Source organism: Oncorhynchus nerka, unplaced genomic scaffold, assembly GCF_034236695.1.
Source record: "Oncorhynchus nerka isolate Pitt River unplaced genomic scaffold, Oner_Uvic_2.0 unplaced_scaffold_973, whole genome shotgun sequence".
Lineage (NCBI taxonomy): Eukaryota > Metazoa > Chordata > Actinopteri > Salmoniformes > Salmonidae > Oncorhynchus > Oncorhynchus nerka.
Window position 1 is genome coordinate 204,409 of NW_027040316.1, and position 14,887 is coordinate 219,295.

General features: G+C 44.3%; 1 protein-coding gene across 1 annotated transcript in view; it reads right to left on the reverse strand.

The window, feature by feature from the left end:
• The window catches only part of LOC135570450 (NACHT, LRR and PYD domains-containing protein 12-like), a 67,307-nt gene that overhangs the window by 46,882 nt on the left and 5,538 nt on the right, over positions 1–14,887 (reverse strand). The window contains 2 exon segments of the mRNA XM_065016460.1: positions 3,292–3,465; positions 9,342–9,515. Coding sequence (XP_064872532.1) covers positions 3,292–3,465; positions 9,342–9,515 — 348 coding nt within the window.

Genomic DNA, 14,887 nt, shown 5'->3' on the forward strand with positions numbered 1-14,887 from the left:
AACAGTATAAAACAATGTTCTGAGAATAATTACTTTAACGTCAACTCATTACGTCACACTATAACTTCATGGGAGTCTTGTGGAAAGACTGCATGTTGTTTTGGGTGTATTGAGTGACGTCTTCATCAACATTTGCAGAATATTCCTGACATATTTTCACCTCTTGTCAGACGCCAACAGCCTAGCTGGCTGCAGACATTCATAAGGAGTTCAAGTAGTTTATTTGCCATTTGCAGGTATTAAAAGTAATACATACATTGTAATTCCTTGTTGGAGCTCTCTCACATATAGGACAGTACATACTAGTGGAGACTAGTGAGGGGAGGACGGCTCATAATAATGTCTGGAACAGAGTGAATGAAATGGAACACATGGAAACCACGTGTTTGATACCATTCCACTTATTCCCCTCCAGCCATTACAAGCCTGTCCTCCCCAATTAAGGTCCCACCAACCTCCTGTGGCACAAGCACAAACAGTAAAATATATAATAAAAATGCAAAGTGGTAAAAAGATCAGAAAATGAACCAAAAGGTTCAGTCATGTTCTAATAGTCTGATGGAAACAGGTTGATGATTTAACAGGCAGATATAACTGGGATAGAAGCTGTTCTAGAACCTGTGGTCCAGAAACTGATTTAACAGGCAGATAGAGCTGGGATAGAAGCTGTTCTAGAACCTGTGGTCCAGAAACTGATTTAACAGACAGATAGAACTGGGCTAGAAGCTGTTCTAGAACCTGTGATCCAGAAACTAATTTAACAGGCAGATAGAACTGGGATAGAAGATGTTCTAGAACCTGTGGTCCAGAAACTGATTTAACAGGCAGATAGAACTGGGGAAGAAGCTGTTCTAGAACCTGTGGTCCAGAAACAGATTTAACAGGCAGATAGAACTGGGATAGAAGCTGTTCTTGGAACCTGTGGTCCAGAAACTGATTTAACAGGCAGATAGAACTGGGATCGAAGCTGTTCTAGAACCTGTGGTCCAGAAACTGATTTAACAGGCAGATAGAACTGGGATCGAAGCTGTTCTAGAACCTGTGGTCCAGAAACTGATTTAACAGGCGGATAGAACTGGGATAGAAGCTGTGATACAGAAACTGCCTAGCATCCACTGGTGTGTGTCCAGTGTGTGTGTGTGTGTCCAGCATGTGTGTGTGTATCCAGTGTGTGTCCAGTGTGTGTGTGTCCAGGGTTTGTGTGTCCAGTGTGTGGGTATCCAATGTGTTTGTGTCCAGTGTGTGTCCAGTGTGTGTGTGTCCAGGGTTTGTGTGTCCAGTGTGTGGGTATCCAATGTGTTTGTGTCCAGTGTGTGTGTGTATGTGTATGTGTCCAGGGTTTGTGTGTCCAATGTGTGTGTGTGTCCAGGGTTTGTGTGTCCAATGTGTGTGTGTGCTTGTCCAATGTGTGTGTCTGTGTGTATGTGTCCAGTGTTTGTGTGTGTGTATGTGTCCAGTGTTTGTGTGTGTGTCTGTGTCCAGCGTGTCTGTGTGTGTGTGTGTGTGTGTGTGTGTTGTGTGTGTGTTCAGTGTGTGTGTGTGTGTCCAATGTGTGTGTCCAGTGTGTGTGTGTGTTCAGTGTGTGTGTGTGTCCAGTGTGTGTGTGTGTGTGTGTGTGTGTGTGTGTGTGTGTGTCCCCAATATGTATGTGTGTGTGTCCAATGTGTTTGTGTGTCCAATGTGTGTGTGTGTGTGTGTCCATTGTGTGTGTGTTTGTGTGTGTGTGTGTGTGTATCCAAATGTGTGTGTGTATGTGTCCAATATGTGTCTGTGTCCAACGTGTTTTCCAGTGTGTGTGTGTGCGTGTGTCCAGTGTGTGTGTGTGTGTGTGTGTCCAGTGTGTGTGTGTGTGTGTCCAGTGTGTGTGTGTCCAGTGTCCATTGTGTGAATCTTTTTGTGGCTGTGTGTATGTGAGTGTGTCCAATATATGTGTGTGTCCAATGTGTGTGTCCAGTGTGTGTGTGTACATGTCCAGTGTGTGTGTGTGTGTGTATGTGTGTGTGTGTGTGTGTGCCCAATGAGTGTGTCTGTGTCTGTGTGTGTGTGTGTGTTCAATGTGTGTGTGTATCACTGACACAGAGACACTGAGGCACCATCATACCAAAGATAAAACCCTGGATAGAGTGGCTCAGTGAATGTGGAGGTGAATGTGTACAGGTGGGTCAGTGTGTCAGAGGAGGCTCTATAGAAGGACAGAGTGCCGGCTGGCCAGTCCAGATACACTCCTACTCTGTGGGAGCTGGAGAGGACGTCTATGGTAGTGGGATTACTATTGTGCCAGGCAGCGTAACTGTGGTCAGAGCAGTACAGACTCCAGGACTTGTCATTGTATCCAAGCCCACAGCCACCCCATCCTCTCCTGTTGATTCCTTTATATGTCACTCCTATACCAACCCCTCTCCCACTCCACTCTACCTCCCAGTAGCAGCGCCCAGTCAGACCCTCTCTACACAGCACCTGTCTATAGTCCTCAAATCTCTCTGGGTGATCAGGATACGGCTGCTTCTCTCTCCTACATGTCACCTTTCCGTTCTCCTCAGACAGAGAGAGGAGACTGTTTACTGTGTTTAGGTCCAGTGTGAGATAACAGACATCTGATGGATGAAACCAGACACAATATTAGAAATCATCATCATTCACATTAGAATGTTAACTCACTTTTCACTAATTCATTTATTGTAGATGTTTCTAGGTATCAAAAGGAAAAGTTAAGGTAACTTGAGACTTGTTGAATGATCATATGTTATAGTGTATGGTAATATAAAACACACTTAGTCACATTAATTACACACACACACACACACACACACACACACACACACACACACACACACACACACACACACACACACACACACACACACACGCACACACACACACACACACACACACAGTCAAATCAACTCTTTGTAAACTGCTTCTGTAGAACTACAGCTGATATTTAATATGACCAAGTAAGTAATGATGGTGGTCTTTGACTTAACTTGAATTAAGACTTATTCTTAGTCATATTCTTCACAGCAGTCAACACTCACATTTTCTAGGCCCAGGTTTCATTGTGTACCCTCCACCATGTTCCACACTGTAGTGGAAAGCAGAAGAACAGACATTGAGTGACACACACACACACACACACACACACACACACACACACACACACACACACACACACACACACTGAACTCACACACAGCATATCATTTGTAAAAGTGGTGACAACAATGTTTGTCTTAACATACCTGATAAGTCAAACATGTCTGATATGAACGTTGACATAAACCCTCTACATACTTGAGTTTCTCCAGTCTGCAGTGTGGATCCTCCAGTCCAGCAGAGAGCAGTCTGACTCCTGAGTCTCCTGGGTGATTGTAGCTCACGTCCAGCTCTCTCAGGTGTGAGGGGTGTGACCTCAGAGCTGAGACCAGAGAAGCACAGCCTTCCTCTGTGACTAGACAGCCTGATAGCCTGCAAATAGTCAAATCATATTAAAATCACACTGCTATTCTTTGGTGGTGAAAATAGTGACAATAATATATATAATATTTATTTTTATATGAAGAATATTTTTTCAACATATTCAGATACATCAGTGTCCTGAAACCTCATAATTCATAAATGAATAAATGCATCACAAATTCCTAAAGTATTGGGTGAATAAAGAAAGCCATAAAGTACAAATATTTGAGTAGACTGACCAGACCAGTTTAAAAAGCAGTATCAGTCAGAAGACAGACAGTGAGGTATCAGATTTAGATTGTATTGAGTATACAGTCCACACCATATCTATTTAGACAGTGAGGTATCAGATTTAGATTGTATTGAGTATACAGTCCACACCATATCTATTTTGACAGTGAAGCTAACATTTTAAATGTGGCTCTATACTCCATCATTTTGGATTTCAGATCAAATGTTTCATTTGAGGTGACAATATATAATGTCACCTTTTATTTGAGGATATTTTAATACATATCTGTTCCATATGAGGTGACAGAGGCTACAACAAAACATGCTAACCTCTCACCATTACCAATAACAGAGGCTACAACAAAACATGCTAACCTCTCACCATTACCAATAACAGAGGCTACAACAAAACATGCTAACCTCTCACCATTACCAATAACAGAGGATACAACAAAACATACTAACCTCTCACCATTACCAATAACAGAGGCTACAACAAAACATGCTGACCTCTCACCATTACCAATAACAGAGGCTACAACAAAACATGCTAATCTCTCACCATCACCAATAACAGAGGCTACAACAAAACATGGTAACCTCTCACCATTACCAATAACAGAGGCTACAACAAAACATGCTAATCTCTCACCATTACCAATAACAGAGGCTACAACAAAACATGCCAACCTCACACCATTAGCAATAACAGAGGCTACAACAAAACATGCTAACCTCTCACCATTACCAATAACAGAGGATACAACAAAACATACTAACCTCTCACCATTACCAATAACAGAGCATACAACAAAATATGCTAACCTCTCACCATTACCAATAACATAGGCTACAACAAAACATGCTAACCTCTCACCATTACCAATAACAGAGGCTACAACAAAACATGGTAACCTCTCACCATTACCAATAACAGAGGATACAACAAAACATGCTAACCTCTCACAATTACCAATAACAGAGGGGTCTGATCTTTGTGCCTCTGTAACTTTCTCATTCGTCATCATTAACGATTCATTCATGATTATTCATAATCATAGTAGCATCCACATAACTTCCGGGTTGGAGCGAGCGGTCGCATCTGCACTCGGTCCGCAGGTAGTATTACATTTCATTACATTTCATTATAGTACAACGGTTTGATTTGTCTAATCTTAGCAATTTCTTCTTAGCTAGCTACATAGCCGTCTTTGTATCATAGATAATTGCGTAATTATCGTATTTCGTCGTCCTAACGCAGTCTACTCTGCTATCTGCCCTGCAGCTAGCCAGCTAGCTAACGTCCACCGTCTACCGATTAGCAGCACAACTATTACACTCAACTGAACGACTTGATTAGTGTAGTGTTAGCTAGCTACATAGTTGTCTTTGCTGTCTTCGTATCCAAGATAATTGTGTAGTTTAGAGTGTGTAGTTTTAGAGTGATTATCTTAATTTACCGAGGTTAGCTAGCCAGCTATTTGTCGTCCTTAACGTAGGAGACACTGCTAGCTAGCCAACAGCTAGCCAACGTCTACCGAACAGAACTTCCGCACTCAACATTCCGGTCGCATTTCGCTTCGCTCCACAGGTAGTATCACATTTTTTTCATTTCATTTCATTACAGTACAACGGCTTGATTTGTTTGATCGTAGCTAGCTACATAGCTAGCTACATAGCCGTCTTTGTATCAAAGATAATTGTGTAGTCTAGAGCGATTTCCTAGGTTAGCTAGCCAGCTATTGTCGTTCTTTTAACGCAACGTAACGTAATCAACACTGCTAGCTAGCTAGCTAGCCCCGAATAGCAGCACAGTAGAAACTATTACACTCAACGGAACGACTTGATTAGTGTAGTGTCAACAACGCAGCCACTGCCAGCTAGCCTACATAGTCAACAACGCAGCCTCTGCCAGCTAGCCTACTTCAGCAGTACTGTTCATTTTAATCATTTTAGTCAATAAGATTCTTGCTACGTCAGCTTAACTTCCTGAACACTCGAGACGTGTAGTCCACCTGTCATTCCAATCTCCTTTGCATTAGCGTAGCCTCTTGTGTAGCCTGTCAACTATGTGTCTGTCTATCCCTGTTCTCTCCTCTCTGCACAGACCATACAAACGCTCCACACCGCGTGGCCGCGGCCACCCTAATCTGGTGGTCCCAGCGCGCACGACCCACGTGGAGTTCCAGGTCTCCGGTAGCCTCTGGAACTGCCGATCTGTGGCCAACAAGGCAGAGTTCATCTCAGCCTATGCCTCCCTCCAGTCCCTCGACTTCTTGGCACTGACGGAAACATGGATCACCACAGACAACACTGCTACTCCTACTGCTCTCTCTTCGTCTGCCCACGTGTTCTCGCACACCCCGAGACCTTCTGGTCAGCGGGGTGGTGGCACCGGGATCCTCATCTCTCCCAAGTGGTCATTCTCTCTTTCTCCCCTTACCCATCTGTCTATCGCCTCCTTTGAATTCCATGCTGTCACAGTTACCAGCCCTTTCAAGCTTAACATCATTTATCGCCCTCCAGGTTCCCTCGGAGAGTTCATCAATGAGCTTGATGCCTTGATAAGCTCCTTTCCTGAGGACGGCTCACCTCTCACAGTTCTGGGCGACTTTAACCTCCCCACGTCTACCTTTGACTCATTCCTCTCTGCCTCCTTCTTTCCACTCCTCTCCTCTTTTGACCTCACCCTCTCACCTTCCCCCCCTACTCACAAGGCAGGAAACACGCTCAACCTCATCTTTACTAGATGCTGTTCTTTCACTAACCTCATTGCAACTCCCCCAAGTCTCCGACCACTACCTTGTATCCTTTTCCCTCTCGCTCTCATCCAACACTTCCCACACTGCCCCTACTCGGATGGTATCGCGCCGTCCCAACCTTCGCTCTCTCTCCCCCGCTACTCTCTCCTCTTCCATCCTATCATCTCTTCCCTCTGCTCAAACCTTCTCCAACCTATCTCCTGATTCTGCCTCCTCAACCCTCCTCTCCTCCCTTTCTGCATCCTTTGACTCTCTATGTCCCCTATCCTCCAGGCCGGCTCGGTCCTCCCCTCCCGCTCCGTGGCTCGACGACTCATTGCGAGCTCACAGAACAGGGCTCCGGGCAGCCGAGCGGAAATGGAGGAAAACTCGCCTCCCCTGCGGACCTGGCATCCTTTCACTCCCTCCTCTCTACATTTTCCTCTTCTCTCTGCTGCTAAAGCCACTTTCTACCACTCTAAATTCCAAGCATCTGCCTCTAACCCTAGGAAGCTCTTTGCCACCTTCTCCTCCCTCCTGAATCCCCCCTCCTCCCCTCTCTGCAGATGACTTCGTCAACCATTTTGAAAAGAAGGTCGACGACATCCGATCCTCGTTTGCTAAGTCAAACGACACCGCTGGTTCTGCTCACACTGCCCTACCCTGTGCTCTGACCTCTTTCTCCCTCTCTCTCCAGATGAAATCTCGCGTCTTGTGACGGCCGGCCGCCCAACAACCTGCCCGCTTGACCCTATCCCCTCCTCTCTTCTCCAGACCATTTCCGGAGACCTTCTCCTTACCTCACCTCGCTCATCAACTCATCCCTGACCGCTGGCTCACGTCCCTTCCGTCTTCAAGAGAGCGAGAGTTGCACCCTTCTGAAAAACCTACACTCGATCCCTCCGATGTCAACAACTACAGACCAGTATCCCTTCTTTCTTTTCTCTCCAAAACTCTTGAACGTGCCGTCCTTGGCCAGCTCTCCCGCTATCTCTCTCAGAATGACCTTCTTGATCCAAATCAGTCAGGTTTCAAGACTAGTCATTCAACTGAGACTGCTCTTCTCTGTATCACGGAGGCGCTCCGCACTGCTAAAGCTAACTCTCTCTCCTCTGCTCTGCTCAAATCCTTCTAGACCTATCGGCTGCCTTCGATACTGTGAACCATCAGATCCTCCTCTCCGAGTTGGGCATCTCCGGCGCGGCCCACGCTTGGATTGCGTCCTACCTGACAGGTCGCTCCTACCAGGTGGCGTGGCGAGAATCCGTCTCCACACCACGTGCTCACCACTGGTGTCCCCAGGGCTCTGTTCTAGGCCCTCTCCTATTCTCGCTATACACCAAGTCACTTGGCTCTGTCATAACCTCACATGGTCTCTCCTATCATTGCTATGCAGATGACACACAATTAATCTTCTCCTTTCCCCCTTCTGATGACCAGGTGGCGAATCGCATCTCTGCATGTCTGGCAGACATATCAGTGTGGATGACGGATCACCACCTCAAGCTGAACCTCGGCAAGACGGAGCTGCTCTTCCTCCCGGGGAAGGACTGCCCGTTCCATGATCTCGCCATCACGGTTGACAACTCCATTGTGTCCTCCTCCCAGAGCGCTAAGAACCTTGGCGTGATCCTGACAACACCCTGTCGTTCTCAACTAACATCAAGGCGGTGGCCCGTTCCTGTAGGTTCATGCTCTACAACATCCGTAGAGTACGACCCTGCCTCACACAGGAAGCGGCGCAGGTCCTAATCCAGGCACTTGTCATCTCCCGTCTGGATTACTGCAACTCGCTGTTGGCTGGGCTCCCTGCCTGTGCCATTAAACCCTACAACTCATCCAGAACGCCGCAGCCCGTCTGGTGTTCAACCTTCCCAAGTTCTCTCACGTCACCCCGCTCCTCCGCTCTCTCCACTGGCTTCCAGTTGAAGCTCGCATCCGCTACAAGACCATGGTGCTTGCCTACGGAGCTGTGAGGGGAACGGCACCTCAGTACCTCCAGGCTCTGATCAGGCCCTACACCCAAACAAGGGCACTGCGTTCATCCACCTCTGGCCTGCTCGCCTCCCTACCACTGAGGAAGTACAGTTCCCGCTCAGCCCAGTCAAAACTGTTCGCTGCTCTGGCCCCCCAATGGTGGAACAAACTCCCTCACGACGCCAGGACAGCGGAGTCAATCACCACCTTCCGGAGACACCTGAAACCCCACCTCTTTATGGAATACCTAGGATAGGATAAAGTAATCCCTCACACCCTCCCCCCTTAAAAGATTTAGATGCACTACTGTTCCACTGGATGTCATAAGGTGAATGCACCAATTTGTAAGTCGCTCTGGATAAGAGCGTCTGCTAAATGACTTAAATGTAAATGTAATGTAAATGTAGAAGTGTTCAGAAACATCTTCTATTCTTACTGACAATACAAGTGAAGTGACTGCAAAATGACAGGGCATTATTCACCATTCAGTTTCTATTAGGAAAAACATCCAAAACACAACCAAGACAAACTGCTAATTAATTCAACAAGTTAGTAGAATCACAAGTTTGATGTAATCACTGCAGTCATGGAATATGGGACCAAATACTAAACTTATGACTACTTTAATACACTATAAGTGAATATAATCCAAATAATTAATAATTTTCAAATGTGAGAACTACATACATAAAGTGCTTTCATTTCTAAACGATAAAACAGATATTTATGAAAATACCCTCAAATAAAATGTGACATTCTGTACTGTCACCTAATATGAAACATTATATCTCAAATCCAAAATGCTGGAGCATTGCACCATATTTAAAACTGTAAGCTTCACTGTCCAAACACATATGGTGTGGACTATGTGTCTGGTAAACACATGTGGATCTGGTGAACAGTTATCACTTGTTGACCAACTACAGGAATACTGACCTCAGAGTCTCCAGTTTGCAGTGGGGATCCTCCAGTCCAGCAGAGAGCAGCTCCACTCCTGAATCCTTCAGGTCATTGTTACTCAGATCCAACTTTCTCAGGTGTGAGGGGTTTGACCTCAGAGCTGAGAACAGAGAAGCACAGGCTTCCTCTGTGACTAGACAGCCTGACAGCCTGCAAAGAGTCAAATCATATTAAAATCACACTGAATTTCTTTGGTGGTGAAAATAGTGGCAGTATATTTTTTCTACACATTCAGATATATCAGTGTCCTGAAACCTGCCATACATGCAGTCATTAATGCATAGCTATCAATATTAGAAAACATCAAATTATTGCTTGTAGATAGAAACATCTATAGTACAAATATTTGAATAGCCTGACCAGACCAGTTTAAAAAGCAGTATCAGTCAGAAGACAGACAGTGAGGTATCAGATTTAGATTGTATTGAGTATACAGTCCACACCATATCTATTTAGACAGTGAGGTATCAGATTTAGATTGTATTGAATAAACAGTGTTCAAAAATGAAACAACGTGTTCCAGTTGAACAACGTTTACTCCACCGTATTTCCACAACATGATACCTCCTTTGGTCGTCTTTCCTTCCAGTTCTCTGCTGCCCATGACTGGAACAAATTGCAAAAATCTTTGAAGCTGGAGACTCATATCTCCCGCACTAGCTTTAAGCACCAGCTGTCAGAGCAGCTTACAGATCACTGCACCTGTACATAGCCCATCTGTAAACAGCCCATCTATCTACCTACCTCATCCCCATACTGTTATTTATTTATTTATTTTGCTCCTTTGCACCCCAATATCTCTACCTGCACATTCATATTCTGCCGATCTACCATTCCAGTGTTTAATTTCTATATTGTAATTACTTTGCCACCATGGCCTATTTATTGCCTTAACTCCCTTATCTTACCTCAATTACACTCACTGTATATAGACTTTTTGTTTTCTTTTGTTCTACTGTATTATTGACTGTATGTTTTGTTTATTCCATGTGTAACTCTGTGTTGTTGTATGTGTCGAATTGCTACGCTTTATCTTGGCCAGGTCGCAGTTGCAAATGAGAACTTGTTCTCAACTAGTCTACCTGGTTAAATACCTGGTTAAATACCTGGTTAAATAAAGGTCTACCTGGTTATTTTACCTACCTGGTGAAATAAAATACAATACAAATGGTTGCCATGACACTCAGGCCAGGTCCATCAACACTGACACTCCCAGTTGTACTAATAATAACAGAGCGATATCACCGTAGTAACAGAAATATAGGGAGACTTAAAACACGAACTTAACAATTTCCCACTTTTCTTTAAAGACAAAATAAACCAACAAAATAATGAAATGTCCCAAGTATTATTTAAGTTCCTCATTACAAATGGGTTGTGTGACTCAGTTTATATTTGTATTAGTCAAGCTGCCACTTTCCATTACTGAGAGTCTTTAGGAACACAAGACCTGATGCTCCCTTTGTAGTCAGACAGTCAGCAAGCTGCCACTTTCCATTACTGAGTGTCTTTAGGAGCACAAGACCTGATGCTCCCTTTGTAGTCAGACAGTCAGCAAGCTGCCACTTTCCATTACTGAGTGTCTTTAGGAGCACAAGACCTGATGCTCCCTTTGTAGTCAGACAGTCAGCAAGCTGCTCCTTTGTGTTGGACCGGGAAAGCAGCTTTGAGGTGTGGAATCACAGTTGTAGCGAAGGTCTGTGAGCCACCCCAGATGAAGTCATCAACATGACAGGCTAGTCCTCCAAATCACTGTCAGCAGCAATCTGAGTGACTCTGAGGCGCATGTTGGTGAGTCTTTTGGGAGTCGTTTAGCAGCCAGCTCCTCTAAACCTCTAGCCACTAGATGAGTCGTTTGGGAGTTGTTTAGCAGCCAGGTCCTCTAAACCTCTAGCCACTAGATTAGTCGTTTGGGAGTTGTTTAGCAGCCAGCTCCTCTAAACCTCTAGCCACTAGATTAGTCTTTTGGCACTATTCCAGTTCTTTAAGGGACACACCCAAATTGTTGAGACACATTTTTGGCCAATGTCTTTCACTTCCTCAAACATTCAATTTTTTCTCTAATTACTGAGCTCATCTAGTTTAGAGTCAAATGAAACATCATTTGTTTCAAGTACATCATCATTTTGAAATTTTCAAGTGTAGCTGGTTCAGAGTACTGCAAGTTGGACCAGTTCTGGTGTTGTCCTTTGGCTTTTCCTGCTCGTCCAATGACGGTTGCTGTGTGTGGAATACCACTTTCTCTGTCCATGTATTTAACAGTTTGTCCAGTTTTCAGATTGGAACAACCATGTTGTCTTAATAACACATGTGTCTGTTGTTGAATGTTTTCCTCATTTGAACCCTTAACAGTATTACCAGTGGCATGGCTGAAGGTGTCTGCTCCACTTCCAGTGTCAGTTTCTGGTAGTCTTGTGTCTGTTAACTCTCTGGGATAGGCGGACGCAAATTTCTCACCTGGTCAATGGCTTTTCGGCGAAAACATAAGAAGCTATTATCTGATGATAGCACAACAGTAAACAAAGAGACAATAGCATATTTCAACCCTGCAGGCAACACACAAAACGCAGAAATAAAATATAAATCATCCCTTACATTTGACAAGCTTCTTTCGTTGGCCAATATGTCCCATAAACATCACAAATGGTCCTTTTGTTTGATTAATTCCGTCGATATATATCCAAAATGTCAATTTATTTGGCGCGTTTGATCCAGAAAAAAACAGCTTCCAATTTGCGGAATGTCACTACAAAATATCTCAAAAGTTACCTGTAAACTTTGCCAAAACATTTCAAACTACTTTTTTAATACAACTTTAGGTATTTTTAAACGTTAATAACCAATCAAATTGAAGACGGGTCTATCTATTTTCAATACAGGAGGATCACAAACTAAAGCTACTTTTCAAGTCTTGCGCAACTATTAACAGTACACATAACGTTACCCTGTTCCAAGATGGCCGTACTTCTTCATTGCACAAAGGATTAACCTAAACCAAATTCCAAAGTCTGGTGACATCCAGTGGACGCGGTAGGAACTGCAAATAAGTTGCCTAATAAATATAATTTCCCATTGAGAAATCATTGAACAGACAGTGACCTTAAAATTAAAAAAAAAAAAATCTGAACGGTTAGTCCTCGGTGTTTTGCCTGCTACATAAGTTCTGTTATACTCACAGACATGATTCAAACAGTTTTAGAAACTTCAGAGTGTTTTCTATCCACATCTACTAATAATATGCATATCTTATATTCCTGGCATGAGTAGCAGGAAGTTGAAATTGGGCACGCTATTTATCCAAAAGTGAAAATGCTTCCCCCTATCCCAAGAGGTTATTAATAATGTGTCCTTTTTGTCAATTTCAGTAGGAGGCTGATTCTCAGCAACAGACCCTCCATCTTGTTGATAATTTACTTTCCACAATCTTGAGTGATGCACCTTAAAATGGTGCCTCCGTGTCTCACAAATATCACCACACCATCTCGGCCAATGACTACCTTTCCACACTTGACAGTCAACTCGTTTGTAGTACACTTCGTAGTACACTTTGTTTCCAGTCTCGTACTTCTCATCTTCACTGATCACTTGGCTACATAGCTGATGCATGCTGGACTGTCCATTAATCACGGTACTCCATTCTGCTTGTTTATGTTTTATCTGTCGGCCCCAGCCGCACTCAGGCTCTGTGTATAGATAAACCGACCCTCCCTGCCTAGTCAACACCATTTTACCTGCTGTTGTTGTGCTAGCTGATTAGCTGTTGTTGTCTCACCTACTGTTTTAGTTACTGTTTTAGCTAGCTCTCCCAATTCAACACCTGTGATTACTGTATGCCTCGCTGTATGTCTCTCTCAAATGTCAATATGCCTTGTATACTGTTGTTCAGGTTAGTTATCATTGTTTTAGTTTACAATGGAGCCCCTAGTTCCACTCTTCATACCCCTGATACCTCCTTTGTCCCACCTCCCACACATGTGGTGACCTCACCCATTACAACCAGCATGTCCAGAGATACAACCTCTCTCATCATCACCCAGTGCCTGGGCTTACCTCCGCTGTACCCGCACCCCACCATACCCCTGTCTGCGCATTATGCCCTGAATATATTCTACCATGCCCAGAAACCTGCTCCTTTTATTCTCTGTTCCCAACGCTCTAGGCGACCAGTTTTGATAGCCTTTAGCCACACCCTCATACTACTCCTCCTCTGTTCCGCGGGTGATGTGGAGGTAAACCCAGGCCCTGCATGTCCCCAGGCACCCTCATTTGTTGACTTCTGTGATCGAAAAGCCTTGGTTTCATGCATGTCAACATCAGAAGCCTCCTCCCTAAGTTTGTTTTACTCACTGCTTTAGCACACTCTGCTAACCCTGATGTCCTTGCCGTGTCTGAATCCTGGCTCAGGAAGGCCACCAAAAATTCTGAGATTTCCATACCCAACTATAACATTTTCCATCTAGATAGAACTGCCAAAGGGGGAGGAGTTGCAGTCTACTGCAGAGATAGCCTGCAAAGTAATGTCATACTTTCCAGGTCCATACCCAAACAGTTCGGACTACTAATTTTGAAAATTACTCTCTCCAGAAATAAGTCTCTCACTGTTGCCGCCTGCTACCGACTCCCCTCAGCTCCCAGCTGTGCCCTGGACACCATTTGTGAATTGATCGCCCCCCATCTAGCTTCAGAGTTTGTTCTGTTAGGTGACCTAAACTGGGATATGCTTAACACCCCGGCAGTCCTACAATCAGACATATGGCAGCAGATCCACAAGGTCTGCCATGAGAGGTGACTGTATAGTTCCCCTAAGGAAAAACACCTTTAGTAAATCTGCATTCTCTGTGAGAGCTTCCCATGTCTGGAATACACTGCCATCAGACACACATAACTGCACCACATATCACACTTTCACAAAATGCTTGAAGACATGGCTAAAGGTCAATCAGATTTGTGAACATGGTCCCTAGCTGTGTGTTACCGCTTTCCATGTTGTCTGTTGTCTGTAGCTTGTGAGGTGTGGAAACACTTTGTTGCTTTTATGAATTTTGTCTTGCTGCTTTTTGTTCTATGTTGCTCTGTCTGTATGCTATGTCTTGCTTGTCCTATGTTGCTATGTCTTGCTTGTTCTATGGTGCTATTGTCTATATTGTAATTGTTTTTAATAACCTGCCCAGGGACTGCGGTTGAAAATTAGCCGGCTGGCTAAAACCGGCACTTTTACTGAAACGTTGATTAATGTGCACTGTCCCTGTAAAAAAATAAAATAAACTAAACTGATGCCCTCAATCTCACACAAATCATCAAGGAACCCATCAGGTACAACCCTAAATCTGTAAACAAGGGCACCCTCATAGACGTCATCCTGACCAACTGGCCCTCCAAATACACCTCCGCTGTCTTCAACCAGGATCTCAGCGATCACTGCCTCATTGCCTGTATCCGCTACGGAGCCGCAGTCAAACGACCACCCCTCATCACTGTCAAACGCTCCCTAAAACACTTCTGTGAGCAGGCATTTCTAATCG